The sequence below is a fragment of the Papio anubis genome, chromosome 7 (genome assembly GCF_008728515.1).
Source record: "Papio anubis isolate 15944 chromosome 7, Panubis1.0, whole genome shotgun sequence".
Taxonomy (NCBI): domain Eukaryota; kingdom Metazoa; phylum Chordata; class Mammalia; order Primates; family Cercopithecidae; genus Papio; species Papio anubis.
This window is the reverse complement of record NC_044982.1, coordinates 36,864,690-36,877,767: the sequence shown is the minus strand read 5'-3', so window position 1 is coordinate 36,877,767 and position 13,078 is coordinate 36,864,690. Positions and strand designations below refer to the sequence as shown.

General features: G+C 43.5%; 1 protein-coding gene, 1 long non-coding RNA gene and 1 pseudogene across 9 annotated transcripts; 1 reads left to right on the top strand and 2 right to left on the bottom strand.

Moving 5' to 3' along the window:
- Positions 1 to 5,230: 5,230 nt before the first annotated feature.
- LOC103886342 lies at positions 5,231 to 6,579 on the bottom strand. The gene is made up of 2 exons (XR_649876.3): positions 6,483 to 6,579; positions 5,231 to 5,431 (listed from the first exon to the last, which is right to left on the bottom strand). It is a non-coding gene; the product is annotated as an uncharacterized LOC103886342 (long non-coding RNA).
- SRSF5 (serine and arginine rich splicing factor 5) lies at positions 6,458 to 12,326 on the top strand. 7 transcript variants are annotated; one of them, XM_021941326.2, is made up of 8 exons: positions 6,458 to 7,576; positions 8,455 to 8,599; positions 8,910 to 8,980; positions 9,103 to 9,201; positions 9,488 to 9,557; positions 10,787 to 10,860; positions 11,315 to 11,425; positions 11,512 to 12,326. In XM_021941326.2, the coding sequence occupies exons 2-8, from the start codon at positions 8,474 to 8,476 to the stop codon at positions 11,777 to 11,779; spliced, it is 819 nt and encodes a 272-aa protein (XP_021797018.1). In that variant the 5' UTR covers positions 6,458 to 7,576; positions 8,455 to 8,473; the 3' UTR covers positions 11,780 to 12,326. The 7 variants fall into 7 exon arrangements, with proteins under 7 accessions (XP_021797018.1, XP_009210098.1, XP_009210093.1 ...); XM_009211834.2 differs by having other exon boundaries at positions 7,411 to 7,572; positions 11,515 to 12,326; XM_009211829.2 differs by having other exon boundaries at positions 7,411 to 7,572.
- On the bottom strand, positions 6,773 to 8,119 carry LOC116275705 (annotated as a pseudogene). The gene has a single exon (XR_004184877.1). The product of XR_004184877.1 is annotated as an uncharacterized LOC116275705 (transcript).
- Positions 12,327 to 13,078: the final 752 nt, after the last annotated feature.

The following is a 13,078-nucleotide window of genomic DNA, read 5'->3' as shown; positions in this document are numbered from 1 at the left end:
AGTAGCCAGGAAGAAAAATATGGTACAGCTTCCCATTCCCTTCCACACTTTTTGTGCAAGAGTAAGCCATTTTTTTCTGGACTAAACATGGCCCACTTGTGGGTGGTCTGATTTATAGAACAGATAAGATATCAAATGTTCTTCACTGGATTAATTCTGTGTACCTTGCCCCTAATAATTATATCAGGGAAGGAATAATTTCCAGGATTGGGGCTGATTTGGCAGGGTCACTACAATGGCACTGTTACGAATTGCTTTAGGGAATTCATGCTTTTGAGGCCTCCTTCTTGATATCAAAAAAGGAAATAGCCCAGTAATTAGTCAGTTTCCAGGTCCTGAGAGTTTGTGGGGGTGGAGGGGGTTTAGAGGGTAGGCATTAGGGGGTAGTTCTTGGGTGGATATGGCCCTTGTCCGGTTATTTCCCTTTTTCATAAATGCCTTGAATGCTACAGTTTGAATGTGTTCCCTAAAGTTTGTGTATTGGAAACTTAATCCCCAACGGAACAGTGTTGAGAGGTAGGACCTTTACCAGGGGATTAGGTCATGAAGGCTCTGCCCTCATGAATGAATTAATGCCATTATAATGGGAATGGGTTTGTTATTGAGAGAGTGGGTTTCTCAGGAAAGTGAGTTCAGCCTTCTCCTGCCCTGTTACACACTCTCTTGCTGTGGGATGCCTTCTGATCTAGGCACTCAAATTAGTAAGTTCAGAGGTATTTTAAATATTGTACACTAAGTTAAACAGCAGCAAAAATCAGAATGTAACAACCTAAGGAAGTCAGATAGGTATATAAAGGTGAACCTGAGTAAAAAACTGGACATTAAAAAACCTCATATATTTCTAAGAGAAATTACTTAAGTATAGTTAATTCTTTAGAAAAATCTTTAGAATTATAAGGTGGAGGCAAGGAAGTAACACTTTTTCTTCGTGTTGGAATTTTTTTGGATAGCAATTTTTTTTTTTTTTTTTTTTTTTGAGGCGGAGTCTCGCTCTGTCGCCCAGGCTGGAGTGCAGTGGCCAGATCTCAGCTCACTGCAAGCTCCGCCTCCTGGGTTTACGCCATTCTCCTGCCTGAGCCTCCCGAGTAGCTGGGACTACAGGCGCCCGCCACCTCGCCCGGCTAGTTTTTTGTATTTTTAGTAGAGACGGGGTTTCACCGTGTTAGCCAGGATGGTCTTGATCTCCTGACCTCGTGATCCACCCGTCTCGGCCTCCCAAAGTGCTGGGATTACAGGCTTGAGCCACCGCGCCCGGCCCTGGATAGCAATTTTTAAGCATCTGGTGATATTTAGGACATTTTCGAAAAACAGAAAAGTTGGTCAGAATGAATATTTTCCCCAAGCACGTAGTTGTGTAATGTTAAGTGAAAATAATGGTAAAAATTTGAATATACACTCATGATCATAAAATATTAAGACAAAGAAACATGGAAAATGTACATGATTAAGTTTTAGGAATTAAGAAGCCCTCATAAAATCAAGTATATATGATGATGATTCATATTTTGAAAATACAATTGTTCTTATAGAAAAACACGAAAGGGAAAGTTCAATAATGCTAAGTAGTTTTCCCTTAAGGGCTGGGAATAGGGATGACTTTTAAAAATCTCATATCTGTGTTTTAAAAAATGAGGAGGCACTACTTTTGTATTGAAAAACATTAAACAGAAAAAAAAAAAAAAGGCCCACTAGAAGGAAATACAGTAAACTACAATCAGAGGTTGAGTTGCTGAGACGGGGTTGTGTTTTCCTCTTTCAGTATTTTTGACCGGGCATGGTGGCTCACGCCCATAATCACAGACCTTTGGGAGGCCGAGGTGGGTGGATCACGAGGTCAGGAGTTCGAGACCAGCCTGGCCAATACGGGAAAACCCCATCTCTACTGAAAAATACAAAAAATTAGCTGGGCGTGGTAGTGGGCGCCTGTAGTCCCAGCTACTGGGGAGACTGAGGCAGGAGAATTGCTTGAACCGGGGATGTGGAGGTTGCAGTGAGCCAAGATCGTGCCACTGCACTCCAGCTGGGTGACAGAGCGACAATCTGTCTTTAAAAAAAAAAAAAAAGATGAGGTACTACTTTTGTACTGAAAAACATTAAACAGAAAAAAAAAAAAAAAGCCCACAGGAGGGAAATACAGCAAACTACAATCAGAGGTTGAGTTGGTGAGACAGGATTGTGTTTTCCTCTTTCAATATCTTCCTGTTGAACATTTTTCCTATAGTAAGCATATATGTGTACTTCTTTTTCATAACAGGAATCAAACTTTAAAAATAAAGATCAAATCATGTTTGTTTTCAGTTTTTCTTTGTTTACAGTTTTATTATCTGACAAAGGGGGTTGGGTGGAGCATTCATAGAGCAGTTGAAAATCTAGGAATCAGTTCAAGGGTCAGAAAATGATTTTTAAAAATAATTTAAAATTTTTCTATTGATACATATTATTTATACATAGGGGGCATATGAAATATTTTATTACATGCATAGGATGTGTAATGATCAAATCAGAGTAGGATATTCATTACTTTGTGTATTTATTACTTCTATGTGTTGGGAACATTTTAAGTCCTCTCTTCTAGCTGTTCTAAAATATAAAATACATTGTTGTTAACTATATAGTCACCCTACTCTGTGATTGAACATTAGATCTTACTCCTCCTATCTAACTGTATGCTTGTACCTATTAATCTCTTATTTCCCCCACCCCATCAGCAAATGTTTTCTGTAAAGGACCAGACAGTAAATATTTTAGGCTTTCAGGCCATATGGACTCTACCATAGCTACTCAGCCCTGCCTCTGTAGCACAACAGATATAGGCAATAAGTAAATGAACAGGAATGGCTATGTTCCAAAAATGTATTTATTTATGGATACTGACCTTTAAATTACATATAATTTTCATGTGCTCAGATATTCTTCTTCTTCTGTTCCCCCACAACCATTTAAAAATGTAAAACTGGCCGGGCGCGGTGGCTCAAGCCTGTAATCCCAGCACTTTGGGAGGCCGAGATGGGCGGATCACGAGGTCAGGAGATCGAGACCATCCTGGCTAACACAGTGAAACCTCGTCTCTACTAAAAATACAAAAACTTAGCCGGGCGAGGTCGCAGGCGCCTGTAGTCCCAGCTACTCGGGAGGCTGAGGCAGGAGAATGGCGTGAACCCGGGAGGCGGAGCTTGCAGTGAGCTGAGATCCGGCCACTGCACTCCAGCCTGGGTGACAGAGCGAGACTCCGTCTCAAAAAAAAAAAAAAAAAAAAAAAAAAAAAATGTAAAATTACTCATTGGCTATATAAAAACAGATAAGAGGCTGGATTAGGCCCATAGGCCATAATTTGCTCATTTCCGAATTAGATGAAATCAGGATGGCAGTGAATGAAACATACCACAGCTACACTGAAAGTCTCCAAGAGAGATGCCAGTAAATTTTGTGTTTATTTCAATCTGTGATTTCTTTGCATCTTTTTTCCTTTAAAGATTTGCTTCTAGGCTGGGCGCAGTGGCTCACGCCTGTAATCCTAGCACTTCGGGAGGCTGAGGCGGGTGGATCATGAGGTCAGGAGATCAAGACAGCAGCCTGGACAACACGGTGAAACCCTGTCTCCACTAACATACAAAAAATTAGCCAGGCATGGTGGCATGTGCCTGTAGTCCCAGCTACTCGGGGGGCTGAGACGGGAGGCGGAGGTTGCAGAGAGCCAAGATCACACCACTGCACTCCAGCCTGGGCGACAGAGAGAGACTCCATCTCAAAAAAAAAAAAAAAAAAAAAAGATTGCTTCTAATTTGGATGTCTTAGGAAAAGGATGCCAAGCCATTTTGTTGAAACATTCATATAGGAATAGGACGACCTGAAAAAAATGCTCATGCAAATCCAGGTCTATAAATATTGAGTCTTTTTGGTGCTATGCATTTCTAGAAAACATGAATAACATACATGAATCAGTGATGACTGTATAACAGGGGTATAAACAGAGTATTGTAGGCTGGGCATGGTGGCTTACGTCTGTAATCCCAGCACTCTGGGAGGCTGAGGCAGGCGGATCACAAGGTCAGGAGATTGAGACCATCCTGGCTAACATCGTGAAACCCCATCTCTACTAAAAACACAAAAATTAGTCGGGTGTGGCGGCCTGCGCCTGTAGTCCCAGCTGCTGGGGAGGTTGAGGCAGGAGAATGGCAAGAACCCAGGAGGCGGAGCTTGCAGTGAGCAGAGATCGTGCGACTACACTCTAGCCTGGGTGACAGAGCGAGACTCTGTCTCAAAAAACAAAAAAAACAAAACAAAAAAATCCAGAATATTGTAAGATCACATAGGGGAAGAGTAATTCTGATCATGGAAGATGACTTTGTATTTATTAGAGAAATTGGTAAGAAACAGTCCAATAGTGATATGGTTTGGCTCTGTGTCTCCACCCAAATCTCATGTTGAGTTGTAATACCCAGTGTTCGGGGAGGAACTTGGTGGGAAGGGATTGGCTCATGGGGCAGATTTCCCCCATTCGGTTCTTGTGATAGTGAGTTCTCACAAGATCTGATGGTTTTTGAAAGTGTGAGGCACGGCTGGGTGCAGTGACTCACGCCTGTAATCCCAGCACTTTGGGAAGCTGAGACGGGCGGATCATGAGGTCAGGAGATCGAGACCATCTTGGCTAACATGGTGAAACCCCGTCTCCACTAAAAATACAAAAAATTAGCCAGGCGTGGTGGTGGGCGCCTGTGGTCCCAGCTACTGGGGAGGCTGAGGCAGGAGAATGATGTGAACCCGGGAGGCGGAGCTTGCAGTGAGCCAAGATCGCGCCATGCACTCCGGCCTGGACAACAGAGCAAGACTTCGTCTCAAAAAAAAAAAAAAAAAAAAGTGTGTGAGTGAGGCCCTCTTCACCCCCTTGCTTTCTCTCTCTCTCCTGCCATCACGTGCATGAAGAGGGTGCTTGCTTCCCATTTGCCTTCTGCCATGATTGTTCAGTTTCCTCAGGCCTCCCAGTGATGCTTACTGTATAGCCTATGGAACTGTGAGTCAATTAAACCTCCTTTCTTCATAAATTACCGAGTTTCAGATAGTTTTTTTATAGCAGTGTGGGAACGGACTAATACAAATAGGGAGACTTGAGATTAGATGGTTGTCATGGCAAAAGCCAACACTGCAGAAGACAAATGTTTTAAAATATTGTCTCTAGGCACTACTAAAGAAAAATTACTTTTGTGGAACTCATAAACTTTTAAATAATAAATAAATCAGAGAAAAGTGTTCATTAAAAAATTGGTCCTGAAGAAAATCAACATGAGCTGAAAGTAGCAACTTCTTCATGGTGTACAGCACCATCTTTTTTACTTTTCACCCCCAGAAAACCTTTTCCAGATTACTTTTTCTTATTGCAGCCAAAATAAAATGTAGTTGTTAGTTCCTTCTCCAGTCCCACTGCTTTACTAGCCTTAAAAACAAAACAAAAAAAGTGGTAGTGAGTGAAATAAAAAGAGTTGCTTTCATAGTAAACATAAAATGTAGAAAGTAATCGGGAAGACTTGTTTATTATGCAGAAACCAAACAAATGTAATTAAATACAAACTGGTCTGGGACAATTTGTGCATTATAAAATGCCAATGTTCATCAGGCCAACAACTAGATAACATTTTTTTCTTTTAATTGAACAAATACATTAAATACATATTGTGTTATAAACCTATCCTTAACTCCCACATCATAGGTAACTAACTTTACAATTTTGTCATGTACCCACTGAGACTCTTTTTATTTGCACATATAACTATGAATGGACAAACTTACCGATACAAACTATCCAAGTTTCAGTTCTGAGTGCCTAAGGGCCCCTGAGGTCAGAGTTAAGTGTCAGTTGTCTCCTTCTTCCTGAACTACTTTTTCTGTTTAACTCTAGTTGCAAGCATGCAACTCCACATTCCAGGCACTTCTCAAAAATGGGGTGCACTGGGTTCTACATAAAAGCATTAAAGCAAAGTTAACCAATCTCTTTATGCCTAAGTTTCTAGGTCTACCAACCTTATCGGGACCTCGGGGGAGTTAATATGGAGGGCTGTGTTTCACACTCACTTTGAAAGCAGGGCATTCTCTGTTTCTAAAGAATTGCAAACTTTCGGCCGGGCGCCGTGGCTCAAGCCTGTAATCCCAGCACTTTGGGAGGCCGAGACAGGCGGATCACGAGGTCAGGAGATCGAGACCATCCTGGCTAACAGGGTGAAACCCCGTCTCCACTAAAAAATACAAAAAACTAGCTGGGCGAGGTGGCGGGCGCCTGTAGTCCCAGCTACTCGGGAGGCTGAGGCAGGAGAATGGCGGGAACCCGGGAGGCGGAGCTTGCAGTGAGCTGAGATCCGGCCACCGCACTCCAGCCTGGGCGACAGAGCGAGACTCCATCTCAAAAAAACAAAACAAAAATAAAGTGAAAGAATTGCAAACTTTCATGTGTTACATTACAGAAATCTCAACGGGGAGGATTAACCACATACCATTTCGACTTAAAAGCAGCTTGAGGCCGGGCGCGGTGGCTCACGCCTGTAATCCCAGCACTTTGGGAGGCCGAGGCGGGCGGATCGCGAGGTCAGGAGATCGAGACCATCCTGGCTAACACGGTGAAACCTCATCTCTACTAAAAATACAAAAAAAATTAGCCGGCGTAGTCCCAGCTACTCGGGAAGCTGAGGTAGAAGAATGGTGTGAACCTGGAGTCGGAGCTTGCAGTGAGCCGAGATGGCACCACTGCACTCCAGCCTGGGCGACTGAGCGAGACTCTGTCTCAAAAAAAAAAAAAAAAGCAGCTTGAAACCTCTTCCAACCACTCTCCCAGAGTGATGGAAATGCAGAAATCTGTATTCCAGCCTCAATTCAAGACAGCCTTCTAGTTGCAGTACCATTTTCAACATTTCATCAGTCAAAACCCTTTCATTTAAAAAAATACTTCAGTTCCTTAGTCTTCTCACTACAACAAAACCATACAGCTGTGGCATGGCTGAAAAAAGAACTCGAACATCTAGGAGCTCTCTGCTTTGAGGGCGAGAGATAAGGAAAGGCCAGGTATTTCTGCAAAGCTAAGTTTCTTCTAATTAGTAATCTTGTGTGTGTCTAAGAAAAACTTTAGATACAAGAAGGGTTGATACTTGTCTCAGGAGACTCTTCTGGGAGAGATGATGATTAACCGAACGCCAAAGACTTAGAAGGGGCGAACAACTTCAACCGATGTCCCTCCAGACTCCGGCACCTGCCGGCAATGCCCAAGCGAGTTCCCGCCCCCGGCCCCACCCACCGCGGGCGGAGGGTCGGTCACTCACAGTGTCAAGGTAAGGAGACCCACGTTCCCCGAAATTTCCGGCCCTCCCAAAACTTCCGTCTTCCCTGGGTCCAACAGGGTGGACCCAAGGCCCAGGGGCGTCCCCGGAAGTGACGCAGAGATGCGGCCTCCATTTTGTGGAGTGCCAGAGCTGCTAAGTGCGTCAGTTGTGGAGAGGCGTAGACGAGTTAAGTCCTGGTCTGCGTGGAGGCCGACGACTCCGTCGCAGACTACGGACCTGTCTGGGTCTCAGCCGCTAAAGACCCCGTCCGGTAGGTGAGTGGCTCACTTTGAGGGCAAGCCTTCTCGGATCGAGGCTTCTTCATGGCCGCTCAATTCGTGAGCGGCTGGGGCTGCTCTCTTTGCGGAGGACGGCGTCTAATGAGCGCAGTTGATTCGAGGTGGGCGCTGGGGCACGTCTCCCTTTTGGCATACTGTTTGAGGGGGACTGAGGTGGAAGGGCGGTCACTGTTAGGGTCGTTTTTACACAGCGGTTGTGCGCCCCTCCCTGCCGGTCTTAACGTCTTCATCTCCCGCACCCGTAGAGTAGTGGGCCGGGATCTCCCTGACTTTGCTGGCGATGCGGCTGGGCCTTTTGGAGGGCGGCCGCAGTGACCCCAAGAACGGTGGAGTTGGGAGGAGGAGGGAAAAGGGAATTTGGCACGCGTGGCTCTGCTGCTGTTGATTCCACCGCCGCCATTTTGTGGCCGCAGAGCGCCCGCCCCGTTGGCGCAGGCGCGGTCGTGGCGTCGCGAGAATCCGGCTTCCACCCGCTGTGACGCGCCCGCGAGGCCGCCATTGGGCTGGCTTTGCGGAGGGCGGGGGCGGCTCCGCCCGCACTTCTCGGCCTTTCCTAACTGCGGCAGATGGGAGGGGGCCGGAGAGCCGTGGAGAGTGTGCGGCTGCGCAGTTGGAGAGGTGGCAGTGGGCGTTGCGGTTGCTGCGGTCTGGGCCCAGTAACGGACCGTGTTGGGAGGGAGCTGGGTTTTAATTTTGTCTGCAAGTTAACCTGGCTTCATTAGAGGCACTCTTGGCAATCCCGTTTATAACATCACTGGGTAAACATTTTACGCTGTTTATGTTTTTGATTCTTTGATCAGGTGTTTCTCTGTGACAGTCATTGCTGTTATCTCGATTGAATTACTTTCTAATAGGAAGTACTAGCCGGACATCATGAGTGGCTGTCGAGTATTCATCGGGAGACTAAATCCAGCGGCCAGGGAGAAGGACGTGGAAAGATTCTTCAAGGGATATGGACGGATAAGAGATATTGATCTGAAAAGAGGCTTTGGTTTTGTGGTAAGTATTTAGAACTGGGTGAATTATCTGCTAAGTAGGTAGAGTTTTGATAAGCAGTTTTCGATCTTGAGTCCAGGTAGAATATTTGCGTTCAGAAAATGTTACCCAGCCTTGTGTGTGAGTTTTATTGAGGCTGAAAACAACTTTAACTTGCCGGCTCACTGGAACCCACTCCTAGTGGCTCCTTGATTAGGTTTGACTATGTGGCAGTGTTGTCAAGATACCTCTTTTCCTATTCTGTCTCCTGATTTCAATGCTCATTATGTTGTAGAATACTCTTCTAAAGCCCATGTTTATACTTACATTTTAGGAATTTGAGGATCCGAGGGATGCAGATGATGCTGTGTATGAGCTTGATGGAAAAGAACTCTGTAGTGAAAGGTGAGACTCCTGTGTAACTAGTTAGCCTTGGGACATAGAGCAGACTGGGTCTGCTGGCATATTTTTCTAAGTAGATCTATATAACTTAAGTGTGTAACGGACATTTTTCTTCCTTTTTGTAGGGTTACTATTGAACATGCTAGGGCTCGGTCACGAGGTGGAAGAGGTAGAGGACGATACTCTGACCGTTTTAGTAGTCGCAGACCTCGAAATGATAGACGGTATGTGAAGGGGGGACGGCTGCATTGAACAATTATTGTAGGGGTAGCATTTAAGGTTCAGGAGACATTAGCAGTGATGATTCGGGGTCCTGCCATATAATGTGTTTTTCTATTCCCACGTAAGCCCATTGTTCTTGATGAATCTATACGAGTCGTAGAACACAGAATCTGTTGACGGAAGTCATTAGGATGGTTTGTCACATCTGATGGCTTGAACTTGCCCACAGTTGAACACAAGTGCTGTCATTGCATTTCTTCCATTGTGAATACGAATTTTCTTCCTCAGAAATGCTCCACCTGTAAGAACAGAAAATCGGCTTATAGTTGAGAATTTATCCTCAAGAGTCAGCTGGCAGGTTTGTTGAAATACAGTTTTGAGCTATTTTAATGTGGTTTTTTAAAAAAGGTTAATGGGTAGCTAATGTTTTATTTTATTAAAAGTAGTTTTATCTTAAATTAATGGATTTAATGGAATTGTAATTTTAAACATTTAATTAAATGTAATTTGGGGGATATTTTGAACTTTAATATTAGTGATCAAATGTAAATGTTTTGAGGATATTTTTCTTGTTTTTTAAAATCAATTTTTAACCAAATATTAAACCCTTTATTTGCCAGCCTGTCTGTGTCGTTGGCCTTATGACGAGGAGTGCCTGTGGGTTATCCTAATCGTTGTCTTGGTCACTCTTGGTTGGGCCTGGTTGACTTTGCCAGTCAGCTCCTACAGTGATCAGTTGGCCACCTCTAGATCTGTGTTTGCCGGTCTAGACGTTATCGGTGCACTTCCTTGAAGTGCCAGGTTGCAGCGATCCCAGAGCGTTGATAACGTGATCTGATCCCTAAGTTGAGACCTGTCTTCCTGTAACGCTTCCGAATAAGAGGTCCGGTCGAAAAGAGTTGAAAGATACGAAATTAGGTGGTCGTTGGAATCCTGATCGCAGTAAAGTGGTCCTTGGTAACTGCTCGAGTAGAACATGTCTGCATCCGCCAATAGTCTGCTAATAGGGAGGGCTGTGCGATTAAAGGCTTCCATCGATTGGGTAGTGTCCTTCAAGTGGGTGGCGAAGAGCCAGTCGGGCATATGTCATGAAGGTTTCTCCGACCGATTAATGGTTTGCTGCTTGACTAGCCTAGGGAAATAATAATAAAGGTAAAGTAAACTTTTTTAATGACATATGGGGCACAAAATAACTGGTGTCTTGTAAATGTTCTGTTTTTTTTTTTTTTTTTTTTTTTTAAATAAAACTTCTCTACTTTAGTCTTTAAAAATATGTACTGTTTCCTTTTTTGGTTTTTTTTGTTTGTTTTTTTTTCTTTTGTACTGAGCTCAGCATAGACTAATACTACCTTAATGTTAAAATCTGAATTTCCTGTAGCATTTTGCTTAAAAGCAATATGCTATTTCCTTATTCCGTGCCCTGACATAGATAATTTTTGAATTCTGATAGAATACAAGTGTGGTAAATGCCATGTTTGTACTTTATCTAACATCTTCTCTTTCAGTAGTCTTGTTTTTTTTATATCATGTGATTGTTTGTGTGTCCCCTTTCCTCTTCTTTGCTTAACACAATTATCTTGTGTTAAGGATCTCAAAGATTTCATGAGACAAGCTGGGGAAGTAACGTTTGCGGATGCACACCGACCTAAATTAAATGAAGGGTATGTACTGGAAATTGTGAAAGTCTTTAAAAATATCCTGAAAATTTTACTGTGAACTTAGCGTTGAGGACTTAAAATTTGAATATGTTATAATGTAGAGATTCTCCAGGGACAATTTTGCCGCCTCCCCTCTCCCCCCCGACACCTTTGGCAGTGTCTGGAGACATGTTTGATTGTCACAACTGGTTGAGGGAGGATGCTGTTGGCATCTAGTCGCTAGGGGCTAGGCATCCCGCTAAGCATCCCACAATGCATAGGGAACCCTCCCCAACAATTAATTGGCTCAAAGTATAACAGTGCCAAAACTTTGCTCTTTTAATACTGCATTATGCAGAAGTGAGACTCAGTAGTGATAGCAAAAGTGAACATAGAAGCGACTTAACCTAGACTGCTATGTGCAATGTGTGCAACTACAGGATGTGTATACTTTAAAAGTGGCTTTTTTCCATTTTAGGGTGGTTGAGTTTGCCTCTTATGGTGACTTAAAGAATGCTATTGAAAAACTTTCTGGAAAGGAAATAAATGGGAGAAAAATAAAATTAATTGAAGGCAGCAAAAGGCACAGGTATTTCTAATTTTTAAGTCAAAAGTTGTATTTAATGGGTTTGCTGTAGAGTCTTACCTAGGCTGATGTCTTCTCATTTTTCATAGTAGGTCAAGAAGCAGGTCTCGATCCCGGACCAGAAGTTCCTCTAGGTCTCGTAGCCGATCCCGTTCCCGTAGTCGCAAATCTTACAGCCGGTCAAGAAGCAGGAGCAGGAGCCGGAGCCGGAGCAAGTCCCGTTCTGTTAGTAGGTCTCCCATGCCTGAGAAGAGCCAGAAACGTGGTTCTTCAAGTAGATCTAAGTCTCCAGCATCTGTGGATCGTCAGAGGTCCCGGTCCCGATCAAGGTCCAGATCAGTTGACAGTGGCAATTAAACTGTAAATAACTTGCCCTGGGGGCCTTTTTTTAAAAAACAAAAACTACAAAAATTCCCAAACCATACTTGCTAAAAATTCTGGTAAGTATGTGCTTTTCTGTGGGGGTGGGATTTGGAAGGGGGGTTGGGTTGGGCTGGATATCTTTGTAGATGTGGACCACCAAGGGGTTGTTGAAAACTAATTGTATTAAATGTCTTTTGATAAGCCTTCTGCTCACATTTTTGTGAATGTCTGAAGTATATAGTTTGTGTATATTGACAGAGCTCTTTTATAACTAAAGCAAATTTAATTTTTTTGTACTAGAAAAAAATTTGAACATTTTAGTTCCTGGTTATTAAAATATGTTAATTCAGAATTAGTTTAATGCCTCAATTAAACTAATTAATAGCTTTGGACACTTAAAAGAGCTCTAAATTTGCTTGTACATAAAGGCTTAATTTGTTTTCCTTGTTAGGGTCAAGGGTGTCCTTCACTCTTTAACAGCTGCGGGACAGACACATTAAAGCAGCTGTTTGTTATTGATAATAAAATACTATAAAACTCCTTTTGTCTGTTTGTCTGAAGACGTCCTATGCTGTTTACTTCTCATCCTTATCATCATACAGTACATTTAAAACACCAAACACATCCAGAATCCTGGAGTCCTTATGGTCTCTTTTTAAAAAGTGTTTTTGATGTCTCCAGGCTATTCAAAATACAAAGATGTAAGCGAATGCTAAAATCACAATTGAGTTTTCTTTGTGTCCATGGCCCCCCCCAACCCCCCCATATGTTTCCTTTATCTCCTGACTTTATTGGCATCAGGTTACTTAGAGTCAAGAGGAGGATAGTGTGGGAAGCAGTGCTGCTTGACTACCTTAAAGGTTATGACGGGTTTTTTTGTTTTTGAGATGGAGTTTTGCTCTTGCTGCCCAGCTTGGAGTGCAATGGCGCGATCTCAGCTCACTGCAACCTCTGCCTCCCAGGTTCAAGTGATTCTCCTGCTTCAGGCTCCCAGGTAGCAGAAATTACAGACATGTGCCACAATGCGCAGCTAATTTTGTGTTTTTAGTAGAGATGGGGGTTTCACCCTGTTGACCAGGCTGGTTTTGAACTCCTTACCTCAGGTGATCCACCTGCCTGGCCTCCCAAAGTGCTGGAATTACAGCCATGATCCACTGTGCCCAGCCTTGTTTTTGTTTTTTTGAGGCAGGATCTTGTTCTGTTGTCTAGGCAGGAAGGTAGGGATGTGATCAGTGGTGACTGCAGCCTTGACGTCCTGGGCTCAGGCAATTGTCCTGCCTTTGCATCCTGAGT

Coding starts and splice junctions, on each gene's coding strand:
- SRSF5 (XM_021941326.2), top strand. CDS start 8,474: ATGAGTGGCTGTCGAGTATTCATCGGGAGACTAAATCCAGCGGCCAGG. Junction 9,558..10,786: donor CCTCAAGAGTCAGCTGGCAG/GTTTGTTGAAAT, acceptor TCTTGTGTTAAG/GATCTCAAAGATTTCATGAG. Junction 11,426..11,511: donor GAAGGCAGCAAAAGGCACAG/GTATTTCTAATT, acceptor CATTTTTCATAG/TAGGTCAAGAAGCAGGTCTC.